Source organism: Aplysia californica, unplaced genomic scaffold (genome assembly GCF_000002075.1).
Source record: "Aplysia californica isolate F4 #8 unplaced genomic scaffold, AplCal3.0 scaffold00212, whole genome shotgun sequence".
NCBI classification, from domain to species: Eukaryota; Metazoa; Mollusca; class Gastropoda; order Aplysiida; family Aplysiidae; genus Aplysia; species Aplysia californica.
The window spans coordinates 348,252-364,352 of record NW_004797482.1 but is presented as its reverse complement, the minus strand read 5'-3'; the positions used below and the strand labels follow the sequence as shown (position 1 = coordinate 364,352).

The 16,101-nt window shown below is 38.6% G+C and overlaps 1 protein-coding gene across 1 annotated transcript in view; it reads left to right on the top strand.

Moving 5' to 3' along the window:
• The first annotated feature begins 2,356 nt into the window (after window positions 1-2,356).
• Window positions 2,357-16,101, top strand: part of LOC101845471 (rotatin) — a 91,526-nt gene continuing 77,781 nt past the window's right edge. The window contains exons 1-16 of the mRNA XM_005099409.3: window positions 2,357-2,517; window positions 3,489-3,676; window positions 4,149-4,335; window positions 5,239-5,481; window positions 5,866-5,956; window positions 6,575-6,689; window positions 7,458-7,602; window positions 8,890-9,046; window positions 9,576-9,840; window positions 10,599-10,778; window positions 11,289-11,501; window positions 12,389-12,498; window positions 12,844-12,970; window positions 13,365-13,490; window positions 14,335-14,451; window positions 15,441-15,574. Coding sequence (XP_005099466.1) covers window positions 2,463-2,517; window positions 3,489-3,676; window positions 4,149-4,335; window positions 5,239-5,481; window positions 5,866-5,956; window positions 6,575-6,689; window positions 7,458-7,602; window positions 8,890-9,046; window positions 9,576-9,840; window positions 10,599-10,778; window positions 11,289-11,501; window positions 12,389-12,498; window positions 12,844-12,970; window positions 13,365-13,490; window positions 14,335-14,451; window positions 15,441-15,574 — 2,453 coding nt within the window. The 5' untranslated portion in view covers window positions 2,357-2,462. The remainder of the gene's footprint in view (window positions 2,518-3,488; window positions 3,677-4,148; window positions 4,336-5,238; window positions 5,482-5,865; window positions 5,957-6,574; window positions 6,690-7,457; window positions 7,603-8,889; window positions 9,047-9,575; window positions 9,841-10,598; window positions 10,779-11,288; window positions 11,502-12,388; window positions 12,499-12,843; window positions 12,971-13,364; window positions 13,491-14,334; window positions 14,452-15,440; window positions 15,575-16,101) is intronic.

Genomic DNA, 16,101 nt, shown 5'->3' with positions numbered 1-16,101 from the left:
ATATTTTTTTTTAAAAATTAATAATAATGATGATGATAATAATTAATATTAAGCCTATAGGCCATTGGCTAAAAGTAATAATGGCAATGACGATGATGATGACAATAATAATAATAATAATAATAATAATAATAATAATAATAATAATAATAATAATAATAATAATAATAATAAAAAAATAAAAATAATAATAATAATAATAATAATAATAATAATAATAATAGGCTAGCAATTATGATAATAATTATTATTAAGCCTATAGGCTAAAAGTAATAATGGCAAAGATGATGAGAATAATAATAATAATAATAATAATAATAATAATAATAATAATAATAATAATGGTAATAATAATAATAATAATAATAATAATAATAATAATGATAATAATAATATAATAATGATAATACTACTACTACTACTACTACTACTACTACTACTACTACTACTACTACTACTACTACTACTACTACTACTACTACTACTACTACTACTACTACTACTACTACTACTACTACTACTACTACTACTAATAATAATAATAATAATAATAATAATAATAATAACATATAGGCTAATAATAATCATTTTACTACTACTACTAAATATAATAATATACTAATATGATAATAATAATAATGGGAATTCATAAAAATATTACTACATTTTTAAAGACACATGGTTCCCTATTGGAAATCAGTTTTCCCCCTTCATAGCGTACTTTTTTATCTGCATTAAAAAAAAACGTTACGCCATCTTACACATGCAACAAACAAACAAACAAACAAACAAACAAACAAACAAAGAAACAAACAAAACCCCAACCAAACCGAAGAAAATAGACCTAAACTCGATTTTCACCAAACAAAACAATTTTTCGATAACTTAATTTTTTTCCTTCCAAAATCATTGCAATTTGCTGTCTAACAGTAACAGAGTCTTTTACGGTAAATGGAAAATAATAAAATTCAGCCCCCCCCCCCCCCCCCCCAACCTATATGCCTACGTGGTTCACACACAATGGCTACCACCTATCCCGTACCAACAAAAACTTATCATATGAACACTAAATAGAAAATCTCTCTTTTAAAGAAACATTTGTAATAGTTGGCCTTTGCCCAAAAACGTTCGAGGTAATTTAAATTGTGATATTGTAGAAAACCAAAGCCGCTGTTAATTGTTTTTTGGGGTTTTTGTGCCTTTTGTTTTTGTGGGTCTTTGGTGGGGGAGGGGGGGGCGGTGTTATTGCTGTTCGATTTTTTTGTCGTTTCTTATATTTTTTTAATATGTTTTTATTTATGAACGAAAAAAAAAGGCCTAGATCTATGGTTGATTCTCCAGGCCTAGGCCTTCACGACAGTAGGCATACTGTATACCCCCCCCCCCCCAACCAGGTCTCCCACAGACAGCCGCGACAAACAGTAGCTCCCCTTTCACCACCACCACTACCACCACCACAGCAGCAGCAGCAGCAGCAGCAGCAGCAACGACAACAACAACGTACAGCAGTAACAATTAAGATTACCGCCATGATATATGTAGGCCCTAATGTTTCAGGGAAAGAACTTTATTTTACAGGCTTCTGCAATCAAGTTACGAGTTTCTTTAGACATGGCTTAAAATTTTGTGTCAACAAGAACCGAAATTCATTTGGTTCCTGACATTTCGGTGCACTTCCATTCCTATACAATGTACTTATACAATATGCTCATGTTTTGGTTCGATTGAACGATGCAAAATGAGAAAGTGGAGGTAACCACATTTTTAGACTGCTATTCTAGCGATTACACTGCTCTCCCTTTGGCATCTAGCCTATTGGGCATTGGGTCTCTACTACCAACCAGAGACACTAAAATATAATTAAATACTCTCTGCTACTACTCTCTACAGCTAGGCTTTCTCAGTTCCTCCTTCCACTTCCAAGACTGGTAACAAGGATTATGACGTTATGACAGTGACAAAAGAGTAGATTTATAGCGATCAATCGATCCATCTACAGTAATTTCAGTAAATTATACTTTGACTGCTAGATCTATTTGCAAGACAAAATGGATGTAGCCACAGGAAAGGCAGGAGTCTTTTCTTTCAGTTTATACTCTTATTATTGGGGGGGGGGGGGGGCAAGTTACAAAAAAAAAAAGGAAGACTTTAATAAATGAAGTTTTCTACATAATGAAATAACAATATTTGCCTGAACATACTCAAACATAATTATTATGAAGCTTGTCCAAGTCTTCTAGATCTACCATTCTAATTTTATTATTTTGGTTTTGTCAGTTTCGTTTCAGTGGCTTTTGTCCCACTTTTATCTTTTCGGAAACGAAATCTATCTTTTACATATACCGACTACCCGTTGTTTACAGTATGGCGGCACATTCGACAAGCTCCTGCTTGTTTACGTTTTCAAGATGACCAGCAATTGATGCGATTTATTGTTCTGATTTAAGGGAGACTTTCTCAGTATGGCTGGAAATCTTAGGAGGGATGTGGATTTTAGTGGAATTTTCCGAAAACTTGGTAAGATCTAGATTCTATAACTTTTTTGTACAGCTTCAAATGACAGATCGGCGGCCGCAGACTGCCAGAGTCTACTGCTGCTAGATCTAGATCTAGACTAGATTCTAGAATTAGAGAATGGAAAGTAACAAAGACAATAGTGTGTCTAGAATTATATCTAGAACTAGAGCAAGCATTTTATTAACTTCTTTAGTCTAAGTAAAAGCTGGTGCATTATTACAAGCCAAGCTATTAGCCTAATATGAGGCTGCTAAGACAACAAAAAAGTAGCATCAATCTTCTGGATCTGCAAGTCTGGAAGTTTTTTTGGAAGGACTACCGTAACGAGCGACCACCCCATCAAACACAATAAAGAAGAGGCCTAACCCTAACCCTAACCCAAACCCTACCCCTACCCCTAGCCCTCAATTCTGCTCTGTTTCATAGTGGTCACTCGTTAGGGAAGTCCTCCCGTTTTTTTAATTCACTCATGATTGATTGATTTCGTTCAATCAAGTTCAAGTAGATTCTAGATCTATCAAGGCTTCAAGGTCAGGTAGATTCAAGAGTAGATCAAGATTTTCTAGACCTAGGCCTACCGTTTCAACTTACACACTGCGGCAACAGTTAGGGTAGACCTATAACCCAAACCCTTGGCCTTGGCCTTGCTGTGCCATAATATTATAATAAAAATCAGCAAAGGGAGATGTTTCATTTTCCTCTCGTCTTCTTTTACAAAAATAGCATTTCAAAGCTGTAGCACCAAGGGAAGTCTTCTAACTTAACCTCTAGACTTGACTCCTTCTATCCCTAAAAAGCTATTTTTATTAAAAATTGTAACTTAAAACGAAATCACAAATTTCCTTCACTTCCAGAAATGCTGTATTTTGTACTTAGTTTTTTTACATTTTTACCCCCAACATTTGCCTTTTTATTCAGATCAGTTCTCTTTGTTATTACCAAAATACTGAACATGTTTTTTTTTCTTTCAGGGCACTCCTTGGAAGAGATACGAGTTCGTGCCCTTGAGAACATCTTGTCCAAGCTTGAGCATCAACTCATCTGTGATGCAGACATAGTTCATGAGAAACATTTGTACATCCGCCTTTTAGAATGGTTTAATTTTACAGACTGCCCCAAGAAAGCTGATGTCTTCAGTCTGCTCAATCGACTGGCTCAGGTTTGAACAATTTTCTACAAGAAAGAATTAATGTTGCAATTTGTGTGGTCTTCAAAATCCCAGTCGACAATTTGAAAATGACATTCTCTATAAAATTACTGGTAATTTTTTTTGGTCAAGATGAAGCAGAATCTTTGTAAGTTTTACTTACATTTCTCTTAAAATAGAATCATATTTTGGTATTAGTAGTATAAGTTTGGTAAGTATTCAGCAACAAAAAAGTATTGAAGTATTTGATTAAGGCACAATGATTTAATTTTCCTTCTAACCTATAATTTATAGCAGTTCAGAACATGGGCTTGTCAGCAAGAAGGTGCATGTTAGGAAAATGTGCTGACCCCACTAATTTTGATATCAAGTGGAGGCTGCAAAGGATCTTTTTCTTGGGATTTTGAGATCTCTATTTATATGTTGAGCTTGATGTGTGTACGTGATATTCCCACTGTTATTTAGTCATCATTGATGTTTCTAGCACTCAGCAGGGGCTCAGCTCATACAAGACATAGGCGGTGTGGAGTTCTTGTCGCAGCTGAGGCAGGATATTGAGGCGTGCCATCGTCCTGTCATCGATCAGATCCTAGAGAGTGCGATGCGACTGCCAGACAGCAGGGAAGAAGGGCATGCTGCAGAGTGCATCTACCAAAAACCTTCCGAAAGTGGTATGTGTGTCTGTAACATTCTGTTTTTAACTTCATACTAAAGTTTGTATAGAAAGCAATATAATGTATGTGAGTGTGTGTAAGTTTGTGAATGAACATTTGATGCCTTCCATTTCTTTTTAATCACAAAAGATGGTACATGAAAATATGCTGACAACAGACCATTCTATTAATGAGTAAATTATTTTTTGCCACATTTTTGCTTTAAAATAAGGCAAAGAGAAATGGGGAATAGAAATAGTTTAAGAGTGATATGAATTTGAAGTGTAATGTACTTACATTTGTTGTTTTGGGGGGGGGGTTCATATTTTGTTTGAACAATTGCCCATGTAGAATTACTCCGTATTCTATCAATCTTTTCAAGAATTGTGCAGTCATTTTTCTTGTGAAATGTTGCTGTTTCTTCCAAATTAAAAAAATAATGTGCCTCTCTTTTGTTGATTTTATTCTTCTTTCCTGGGTCTTTTATTCTTCTCGTTCCCCTGGGGCGGTGCAACTGACTGAAGTGCCTTTAGGCCATTCCCAAAGGGGGGACATTAACATGTTCTTTTATGCACAGTAGAATTGTAAATGGGCTGATTTATCAATGTCATGCTCATAATTGTGCCTGAACTGCAACAGGGAACTGCTGCTTTTTCTTTCCTATTCCTTGCTATCGTCATTTTTCCTGTACTTCTCTTGAATGTTTGTCACACTCTTGTTAATCTCTATTTCTGGGGTGCTTTGATAGTTGAAGCAGACTCTGTGCTGTTGAAGCTAGAGAGGTGAGCAGAGTAAGTCTGATACCCTGTAAGGACTTTTCTGTTGATATCCACCCCTTGGCGCTCATATGATCATATGCGAGCGCCGTAAAACCTCTACTTAAACTGAGAACTAAGACTTTATTCTTCTCGTGCCTCTCAGCTGTGTGGGGAGCCAGTATGACGTCCACCAATGACGGGTCGCGGTCTCACCTGTCGCACCCCTCGGAGGCTCACTCGGCGCACCCCGCCCAGGCCAGCATCGAGAGACTCGGGAGACACAACCACGCCGGTCCTGGCTACTTCGCCTCCACCGTAACTGCTGCCCCCCTCCACACAAAGTTATCTGCTGGACCAGAAACGATGGCTCCGTCCCAAGATCTTTTTATGCCAAAGTTTGCCAATGGTATGTTGAATTCGATGAAGTTGTTGGGTTTTTAATTTTTTTTTTATGTGTTTTTTTTTGTACAGAGCTGGTCAGAACATTTTACTTTATAAACTTCAATGATTAAAAAGTTAATAAAGCATTTCCAGTGAAAATTGTTAGTTTTATGATTGTCAATACTGCAGAAGTCTCTGCCACATTTCAATAAGTTTCATCATGTGTTAATACGGTGAATGCAGTTTACATTTATGTGAAGGGTGGCTGTTTTAATTATAAAGTAATGTTATAGATGAGAGTTATTTCATATGATCAAATATTTGGACCAATATATGAATTGTTTACATGAAAAATTTACTAGTTTTATTTCATATGTTTGTCTGGGGGTTTTTTTTTTCCTTTTCTCAGAGGGAAACAACTGCAATTTATTCCGACTGTCGACCTTTCCATGGCTGCCCTTGACCCACACAGACCAGCAAGTCATTGCCTCCACCAACAGGTAGGTACTGAGTTCACACAGAATAGGGCACTGTAATAGTTGGGTTTTATTTCTGTCTTTTGGCCACTTTGATTAGCGCACTAAAAACACTTCTTTATATTCCTTTATCATTGACTTTTCTCTTTCAAAATAGATTTTAAAGTGTGAGCTTTCAGTCACTGTTATGTCATAAGATGACAGCACCAGAATAGAAGCACAGATTTTGTTTTAAGCTCCGAAAAATTAAAGGAGTTATCTACTTTTAAGTCATTTCAACTCCTTCTTTGCCTCATTTAAGTCTTGCTTGTTTTTTTGGACAGGAAAAGAAGATAGTGTCTAGGTTTCCAATACTCTTACTCAGTGAAAAACTTTGAAGAACTGATTTCCCATGTTCACAGATGGGATTTTATTGGTGATTATGATAAGAATATTTATTTTTGAAAGTGTTTACATTTTTTGTTTCAATAAAAATAGAGCACACAATTCATAAAAAATTTCGTAAGGCATTCTACTGAAATGACTAGGAACATACACTTTTGTTTATTCCACTGATAGGGGAGTGCTAAATGATTTATATATTTTCATATGACACTTGTTTTTCATATTGTTCTTTATGTTAAAACTTCTGCTTGATTGCAGCTCTCTCCAAACAAAAGATCCCAACATGTTGATCGGTGCGTGTGAGTTTCTCGCCGACGTTGTCTTCCAAGATTTCCCTGCCGAACTGTTTCTTCAGAGGCCAGAAATTTTGAAGGTGTGAATGCTTCTTTTCTATATGATAAGATAAGATAATACTTTATTGTCCCAGAGGGAAATTTTTCTTGGCCGTACAGGATTTCAAAAACACATGCAGGTATACTATTGTATACAGCTATATTATTGTAATTGTTGAATGCAGTCGGTTCCTAGGCTGGAAGAACACTTGTTTGCCAGCATGCACAAGAACAGAGCTTAACTGCTCCTTTTACAAGAATTCAATATATAGTCAAAATAGAAATTGCGTTCTCACTTTTATATTTCTTTGCCGTGTTGCATGTCAAATTACCTCCAGCAGAGCTTATCATATTTAAACTCATAACTTGTCTAATTTCTCTTGATAATGGTGCACTGATTTTTCTGTACATATTCCTAAACGTGAGTGCTTGCTATATTCATATGGTATTGTTGTACTCTCTCATTTTGTGTAGTTCATTTTTAGGGGCAAATGGTCAAAAAAAATGTATTTGCTTTACTGCGGCAAATTTTTCTCTATGGAGATCAGTAAAATCTTATCTTTTTGTCTCTTTTCTTCCTTTCTCTTCTCTCTTCTCCTCTCCTCTCCTGTCATCTCCTTTCCTTTCTCTCCTCTCCTCTCCTCTTATCCTATCTTATCTCATCTCATCTTATCTTATCTCTTCTTGTCTTCTCTCATCTTGTCTTCTCTCATCTGGTAATATTTTCTCTTCTCTCCCATTATCTATCTTAACCTATCTTCTCTCATCTTATCATTATCGTCTCTCACTGTGTGACCTGCGGTGCCCAGAACCTGCTGTCCCTGGTATCTCTGACGGCCCCCGCGGAGCACCCTGTGGTCATCCAGGCCTGCCACACTCTCTCGGCCTACGTCCACGGCCTGCAGGTCAGGATACGCTACTTCCAAGACCCAGTGCTCTACACCTCCAAGCAAGGTGGGTTGGGGATCACAGAACGACTGGCGCTTCTATGACCTTATGCAGTTGCGAGCGCCGTAAAACCCCTACTAAAACAAAACACAAAAAAAAAACTATCTGAGAATGATGGAAGGTGGGATTTTTTTTTTTCAATCCCCCTTCCCCCCCTTTTTTTTTCTGCGTTAACTAAGTCATTTTCACTGATATTTGGTTTTCAAAACAGGTGTTTTTCAGAATTGTTTCCTATGTATCCCCGTATTGGTTGCATCTATTTTAACTGTCTTTTTGTACGTAAATGCAACATGAATTTGAAAATTTTCACTTATTTTCACAAAATTCAGTAGCATTGCTTGACTGTGGTAAAGCTGTTTTGTTGGTCTGTGGTGCAAAGATCTGCCGCATTCACTCATGAAGCTGTGACAAATAGACTTTCTGTTTCTAAAGACATTCTGTTACATAATGTTTAACGGAAATGCTATATCTCTTGTGTCTCGTAGCCCAAGCCTTGTGTAGATATTGAAGGAGATGTGCGGGGGATTGGTGGTGCTCTGGTGTGGTTTGCTCCTTCTTTCCTATCAAACATCTATCGTCCTTATCTCTCCTCTTTCTTTTTTGTGTATGTTACTCTCTTTTAACACATCTGTTCTTCGGCACTTATATGACCTTATTGTGTTGCAAATGCCGTAAAAATCTCACTAAAACTAGAGGGAGATGTGGTTTGTCTACTCAGAACTGCCAGTGTTCAGTGTAGATAATGTGATCCTGGTAGTCTAAATCTAGTGCAGTTGTGGTGACTTGTTCTTGGTTTCTTGTTATATCCTGTGCATGTGTGAAAGAGGTACATTATTTTGTGTGTCCATCCAATGACTATTCGTGCATATGCATCATGTGTGTGTGTATGTGTGTGTATACGTGAGAGAGAGAAAGAGAGTGTGTGTGTGTGTGTGCTGGTGAGTACGTGTGCGTATTTACCATGCTCCAGAAAATTGCTCTTTGTGGAGATCAATAAATGTGAAACATGCTGATAAAATGAGTTACTTCTCAGATTCGAGCCGTATGGAAATACATAGGCTACATTGCGCTTATAGGTGAAGTCTTTACAATTTATATGAATGAAATGATAAAAGGCATGTTTATACTAAGAGAATATGGCATCCAAAGAAAATCTGCAAATTTTACCCTAGTGTCTATTTTGGGCCAATATCTCCATTTGCAGATTGCGAGAAGTAACTCATTTCGTCAGCATGCCTCACAAATTGTTATCTAATCTTACGTTGAAATTGGCAACATCCCTCGTCTCGTCAGAACTGAACTCTAGCAGCCCGAGCCTCGTGTCCTCGACCTCCAGCTCCACCAGCCATCTGGCCCCGCCCCCAGGTCAAGGACACGCGGGGGTCGGCCTGGGAGACCGGCGTCATCGCGGGGATGGGCAGGATGGGGACAGCTCTGTATCAGCCAGCAGGTGTGTCATGTTGTTATGTCATCGGCAGAATGCTGGAAGTGTTTTTTTATAGTTTTTTTGCTGTTTCGATCCGTGTAATGTTGCTAAAACTGTAGGGGTGGGAGGGATGTTGAGAGAGAGACAGAGAGAGAGAGAGAGACCGAGAGAGAGAGAGGGATGTTGAGAGTGAGAGAGAAAGAGAGAGGGATGTTGAGAGTGAGAGAGAGAGAGAGAGGGATGTTGAGAGTGAGAGAGAGAGGGATGTTGAGAGGGAGGGGGAGGGAAGGAGGAGAACGAAAGGATCACAATTGGAACTATGTTCTTTGTATTTATGTTTAGGGAATTGAGCACTTCCTGAGTGGAAATGTGCTAAATAGATGATATTTATTATTGTTTTTTGTCCATTTTATAATTCAAAGTGTCAAAATCAGTTAAAATTGGCCATTCAAATAACTTTCCATCTCATCTGTTGAAAGAAAAACAATACACCAAGTAGTTTTGCCGCATTCGCAGTTCCCGATGTGACACTCCCCCCCCCCCTCTTTTCCAGAGAGTCCAGTCTGGGTCTCGAGCCTTCAGACAGCAACGCAGACAACGACCTTGACCTAGACGATGGGCCCCGCCTCCAGTCTCAACAGCTGACCTTGCCCCAGTTCTGCGTGGCGGTCCTGCAGCGAGCCCTCCCGCGTCTGCGCACAGCCCACGAGAACCTGGGCGTGTCTGTCCTGGAGTTGTTACACGGCACCCTCACCATTCTCTCCTCTGTGCTGGACGCGGAGGTCTGGAGCGACCTGAGGGAACCGGCCCGAGAAGTTGTACGTGCTTTTATAAAATCATATACCTTACGCAGTTGAGAACGCCGTAAAAACCTTACTAAAACTAAAAACTAAAACTAAAACACTTTGTTAACCCTATCCGCACATCCTGGGGTCTTTTTGTACCCACGGGGTTGTATTCTTCACATTTTAGAATACTTCTAGTCTGAAGATCTCTTTTAAACTTTCACGTATTTCTCAAAAAATCATTTTGACAGACTGCTATGCAAAGCGTAGCGATTGACTCAAAGAGTAAATTTCCTCTTTGGAAAGTGGTGGCACAGAGTTCCCCACGTCGTATGGATACAGTAGTAAAACACGACGTACGGATATGGTTAAACCACGTAGGGAAATTGAGTTACAATGGCAAACCGACTTCCATACATCTATCAAAATGTATATAAACACAGATATACGTGCTAAGAATATCAAATACATTCTTTGTGTGTATTTATAGTTTCCAATTTTCATTTCACTCTTCCCGTGCCAGGGGGGTTTCCATGGTGATAGCAGTAAGCTTACACCCCCTTTCAGAACTTACACTGGGAAGAATATTAGATTTGGAGGTCCTGTCTATTATAGTTTTCTCACCCCTCTATTTCGTCTTTAGAAGGAAGAAGATTTCTTATCTATTGCTTCTGTAGAAAAGAGAAGATTTCTCGTTGCTATTGGGTCCTTAAAATGAGGCAGATTTCTAATTCCGATTCATTCTGAAGAATGAGGAAGATTTCTCATTTCCCATTAAAATTAATTTCCAGGTTGATCGACTGACCGACTGTCTGGACCAGATGTGTGAGCTTCTGGGCTTCCATCACCATAGCAACCATGCCGTGTCGCCCATCAACGCAGAGCTGGGTGACCTGTCCACTCACCGTGTCCTGTACACCGGCCTGGTCACCACGATGACCCGCTTCCTGCTCATGGTGCCCTTAGAAAAGGTGAGGGTGCCCCTTTAGCTCAGTCAGTGTCATGCTGGGCTGTGGTGAATGACCTAGATTTGATTCTCCCTCGGGGAGTTTTTTAACTGCAATTATGTTTACCATAATATGATCTTTAAAAATTTGATCTTTATTTACACGTTTTCTTTTGAATTATGTTCTCAATTGAATTTCATAAAATAATTATGTTTACCATAATATGATATTAAAATTTGATCTTTATTTACACTTGTTCTTATGAATTCTTTTCTCAGTTGAATTTCATAAAATAATTATGTTTACCATAATATAAAATTAAAATTTGATCTTTATTTACACTTTTTCTTACGAATTCTGTTCTCTATAGAATTTCGTGACATAACTGCTGAAGCTGCAAGAGGCTGGATTGTTTGAAAAAAAAAAACCCAACAAAATAGTTGCTTTTGGGAAATAATTGCCTTTGGAAATATTTAGATTCAAATTTTTTGTTGTTGTTGTTAAAAAGGGGTGCAAATTTTTGTGTCTCGACAGATGGGTTCAATTCTGCCAGAAAAGCTCAAATCGACGCTGCACACGGTTGTTTACGACGAGGCCCTGGCGATGTCTCAGCCTCGGTGCCGTGCGGTGTCTCTGGCCGTGGCCAACAGTCTGGGTCTGTCTGTGCCTGTGGACTATCAGAGAGTTCTTGATGTCTGCTCATCTCTTGCCAAGACTTGTGTCTTCTGCTTGCAGTGTGAAACGGAGGTAGGTAGTGGAGAATTGTCTGATAGCTCTACCCGTGAAAGCAACTCCATCTCAAGTGCCATAATTGCCTAAATTTAGATATAGAACAACAATGTTATTGACTGAATTACTTGCTGTAATGATTTATTGAATTGCTGTAATGATTTATTGAATTCACATGTCCTTGTCATCTAGTCAACGCCAGAGTAGAGCAGGCTTTGTAAATCTGTAGGTGTGTGTAGGAGCCTGCATCGAAGAACTGCCAGGCTTGGGCAGTGAAGGAGAAGATGTTCAACGGTCTCCTCGTGGAAGTCACAGTGTCTGCAATGGGGTTCCCACATGGGGTTAATTTTAGATGCGTTTATCGTAAAAGGAACAAGAAGAGTTGAAAAGAGTGATTATAAAACAAATTGCAAAAAGCCAAAATTTTGAGTAGTGATTTTCTTGAAACTATGGTAATGGTACTTAGACAATGCGATTTTCATGGGTCAAACTGGGGGTATACAGGTTATGATAGATGATCCTATAGCTTTCTTTTGTTCTAGAAATGTTGAAAGGAGTCTGCTTTGAAAGCTTGTACTCTTGGAGACAAAGGAGAAAATTATGTTTGGTTTGATGATTCATCCAGGCATATGCTGTTTACTAAATGTGAATGACATCAGTTTCTTTTCCTGTAACATTATTTCTTTTATAATTCTACGTGGGATTAATCTGGCTTAGAATTAAAACCACTCAGGCTGACAGAATGGTGACAGATAGAGTGTGTTATTGCAGAAAGATCCTAGAAGCAACGTCCTTCGACTGAAAAAGCTAAGAAGAGGAAGAATTTTGATTTAGAATGACCTTTTGTATTTAGCTACCACTGTTTTGATTGTGCGCAATTTCTTTTTGTTTCAATTTATTTCCAGTCTCTAAAGAGCGAAGAGCTCGCTGAGCTAGCAGAAGCCTCCGTCCTTAGTCTGAACTACCACTTACATCTGCCCTTCGTCACCAAGTTTGTGGCATTTACATCCAAAATGTAAGTCTGCGAAATTAGACCGTAACAATGGCAATCTTTATTTGTCTCGCAAGGAGGAATCTGTCTTGATTGTTTACACTGGCAGTGGTGTTACAAAATTCATGTGCACTCACGCGTATGCACAATAATATAACAATAGTTGTGAAGCACATAGAGCATACATGTAAATAAAATTTCTATAACCATTATTGTAAATTATTATTATTATTATTATTATTAATATTAAGATTATCATGATTATGAGATGATTATTATTAATGTTATTATTATGATGATTATGGTATGTTCATTAATTATCATCATCAAAGTACCTGTGACCACCCACATGTTCCTCCCACCTGCCAGATACAGCAAGAAGAAGAGCAGGCCGGAGGTGCTGTGTCAGTGTCGCGGTGTGTTGCTGCAGCTCATGGCCTACCCCAACGACAGTGTGCGTCAGGCGTGTTACGCTGCTGTGCTGGCTGAGATCAAGGTGTGTGAGGAACACACACGTGTGTTATGACAAGATTTAGTGAGGGTGATGTTAACTTTTACAAGTTATAAGCCTATTCTCCTCGAAGTCGTGAGGTTGTGGGTTTGGGAGATTGATTCTCAGCTCAGTTTGAAATTGTGTTCTTGGGAAAGGCATTTTACTCGAAATTCCTATTTGGCGTTAAACTCAGACCGTCCCACCTCTTAAATAACCTAATAGTGTTATAGGGGCGTTAAACCTATACCATTTCACCATTTAAGCCTATCTCCTGCTTTGTGTCAGCAAGCTTAATTTTAAATATATTAATATGTTAGCATCTGTGATGAATAGTTTTGTGGGAAAAAAAAATCTTTCCTTCTTCATTCCTACGTGTTTTATTTTAATTTTCTTTCAGAAAAGTCTACAGGTGAACAGCTGCAAGGACCCAAAGAGTAAAGCCTACCTCGGTTCAAAGTTCATGATGAACGCAGATGTTCTGTATGAACTGAGCACTTTTGGACTAGCGGACACAGATGCTAAGGTATGTGTGGCTAACATAGTAGCTATTGAAAACCCAGAGCGAATGAGAGCAGAAAGTTTTTTTAGCCTTGAAAATGTGCGACGCAAAGAAGAGAATTAATACAATCTTTTGAATTATTGCACACTAGCGTTTTGTGGTGTAGTGGTGAGGCGCTTTGCCTGGCACTCAGAAGACCCGTGGACAGAATTTTTTCATCAAGTATCTCAGTGTTACTGCTGGGATGCTGTATCCCTCTCAGCTCGGGTTGGCTCTGACAGGTAGGGTCGAAGCTGGCCTCCTTAATAATGTAAATTGTGTCGATTGGGGTGTAAAAACGCTTACACTTTAAAAAATTGAAAAAATAATTATTGTGCGTTGTCTTGTCCGCTATGTCTTTTTCAAGTGTGTATGTTCAAGTACAAAATTCAATAAATTGAATACTGTTATATGATCCTTTAAATCGTGCAGTGTTCAGTTTTTGTTTGTTGAAAAATCAAAGACTTTTCGCTCTTTGCTGGAAAGATGTGTCCTAAATTAAAATTTTGCTTTACGGAGCAAAGTTCAAAATAATTTTTGGTTGAAAGCTAATCATCAAAAATCGTGTCTATCGGCGGTTGGTTGATGCTCTGGTGTGGTTTGCTCCTTCTTTCATATCAAATGTCTATCGTCCTTATCTCTCCTTCTTTTATTTGTATGTCGCTGTCTAGTAACACTTCTGATCTGTGGCACTTAAATGACCTGCCTATGTGTGTTGCAACTGCTGTAAAACTTTTACTTAAGTTGTCTTCAGTTTATTTATGAAATTCTCTTGGTTAGAAAAGATATGCTATCTTTTTGTGAGATTGCACTTTTCTATTGTCCCCAGGTTCGGACCAGTGCCACGGACTGCCTGCACCATCTGCTTCAGTCACAGCTGCTCATGTCGGAGGGTTTGTGGCAGGAGTTTATGTTGGCTCTGACCAAGTCTTTGCCTATTTTACAGGTACAGGGAAAGTGAATGTGTGTGTGTGTGTGTGTGTTTGTGTGTGTGTGTGTGTGTGAGAGTGTGTGTGTGTGTCTGTGTGTGTGTGTGTTTGTAGCAAGAGTTTATGTTGGCTCTGACCAAGTCTTTGCCTATTTTACAGGTACAGGAAAAGCTGAACGTATGTGTGTGTGTGTGTCTGTGTGTGTCTGTGTGTATGTGTCTGTGTGTGTGTGTGTGTGTGTGTGTGGATGTTTTTTTCTGTTAATGTGTGTGGATGCATTTATATCTGTAAATATGTGTGTGTGTCTAAGTCTTTGCCTATTTTACAGGTAGGATGAAAGCTGAGTTTGTTTGTGTGTATATGTGTGTGTGTGTGTGTGTGTATGTGTGTGTGTGTGTATGTATGTGTGTATGTGTGTGTGTGGATGTTTTTTTCTGTTAATGTGTGTGGATGCATTTATATCTGTAAATATGTGTGTGTGTGTGTATGTGTTTGCATCTATTTGCATGTTTTTTAGTGTGTGTTATATTTGCTAGTGTATGTGTGTTTGTATCTATGTATTTCAATGTGTGTGTCTGTGTTTGTATATGTTTTCATTTGAGAGTGTGTGTTCTGTGATTTTATCTGTTTATAAATGTGTTCACTACTTTTAAGAACAGAATCAGAATGTTTGAGGTATTGAAGAAAAGTTCTTATATTTAAAAGTTAATAACTGAATTTGGAGGGCAGTGAGTTGTTGGCTCAAATGAAAATAGTTCAAATTGTCCAAGACGGTTGCCCATTGGCGAGGAGAAAAGTGGTTGTCTTAGGACAACTAGACATCTTGGACATTGTCATTAAAGTATTTCTAGAAATGCAAGAGGGTAGTGGGTAGTTGTCGTTTGTACAGGTGATTGTCTTAGACAGGTGGTCAGTGGAGTATGTGTGACTGCACTCTGTGTGTGTGTGCGTGTGTGTGTGTGTGTCTACATGTGTACCAACATTGTGAATGAACATCTGTTTGCAGTCGTACACTGACCAGAGCACGGCCCTGGGACGTCTCCTGTGGTCAATGCTTGACCCGACTACCTCCAGCCACAACGTGCCTCTCCTGGACAAGCTAAGGGGAAGTCTGCGTTTGCTGTATCTCTCGGACAAGACGTAAGTCGAAGTATTTGCGTCTGCTCTATCTCTCTGAGAAAACCAAGGATGAAGAATTTACGTCTGCTCTGTCTCTCCGAGAAAACGTAAGTTGACGAATTTACGTCTCTGGCTAAAACAGCACCTGGACATGGATGGCTGGTGCTTCTATAAATAAATTATTGATGGTATTTACATTTGCTCTATCTCTCTGACAAGACGTAATTTGAAGTATTAAATTTACATCTACTCTACTTCTCCTACAAAACGTAATTTGATGTATTTACTCTCCGACAAAGCATAAGTCGAAGTATTTACGTCTGCTCCATCTCTTTGACAAGATGTAAGTCGAAATATTTACGTCTGCTCTATCTCTCCAACAAACTGCAAGTTGAAGTGTTTACGTTTGCTCTCTCTCTCCGACAAAGCTTAAGTTATAAAGGTATAGCAGATCTGCCAAGTACTCCGATAAAATCGAAGCTGTCCGGGGTTTTTTTTTCCCGCTTTTTCTTTTTCAGCAAAAATTCTCCACATAGATTCTGCTGATC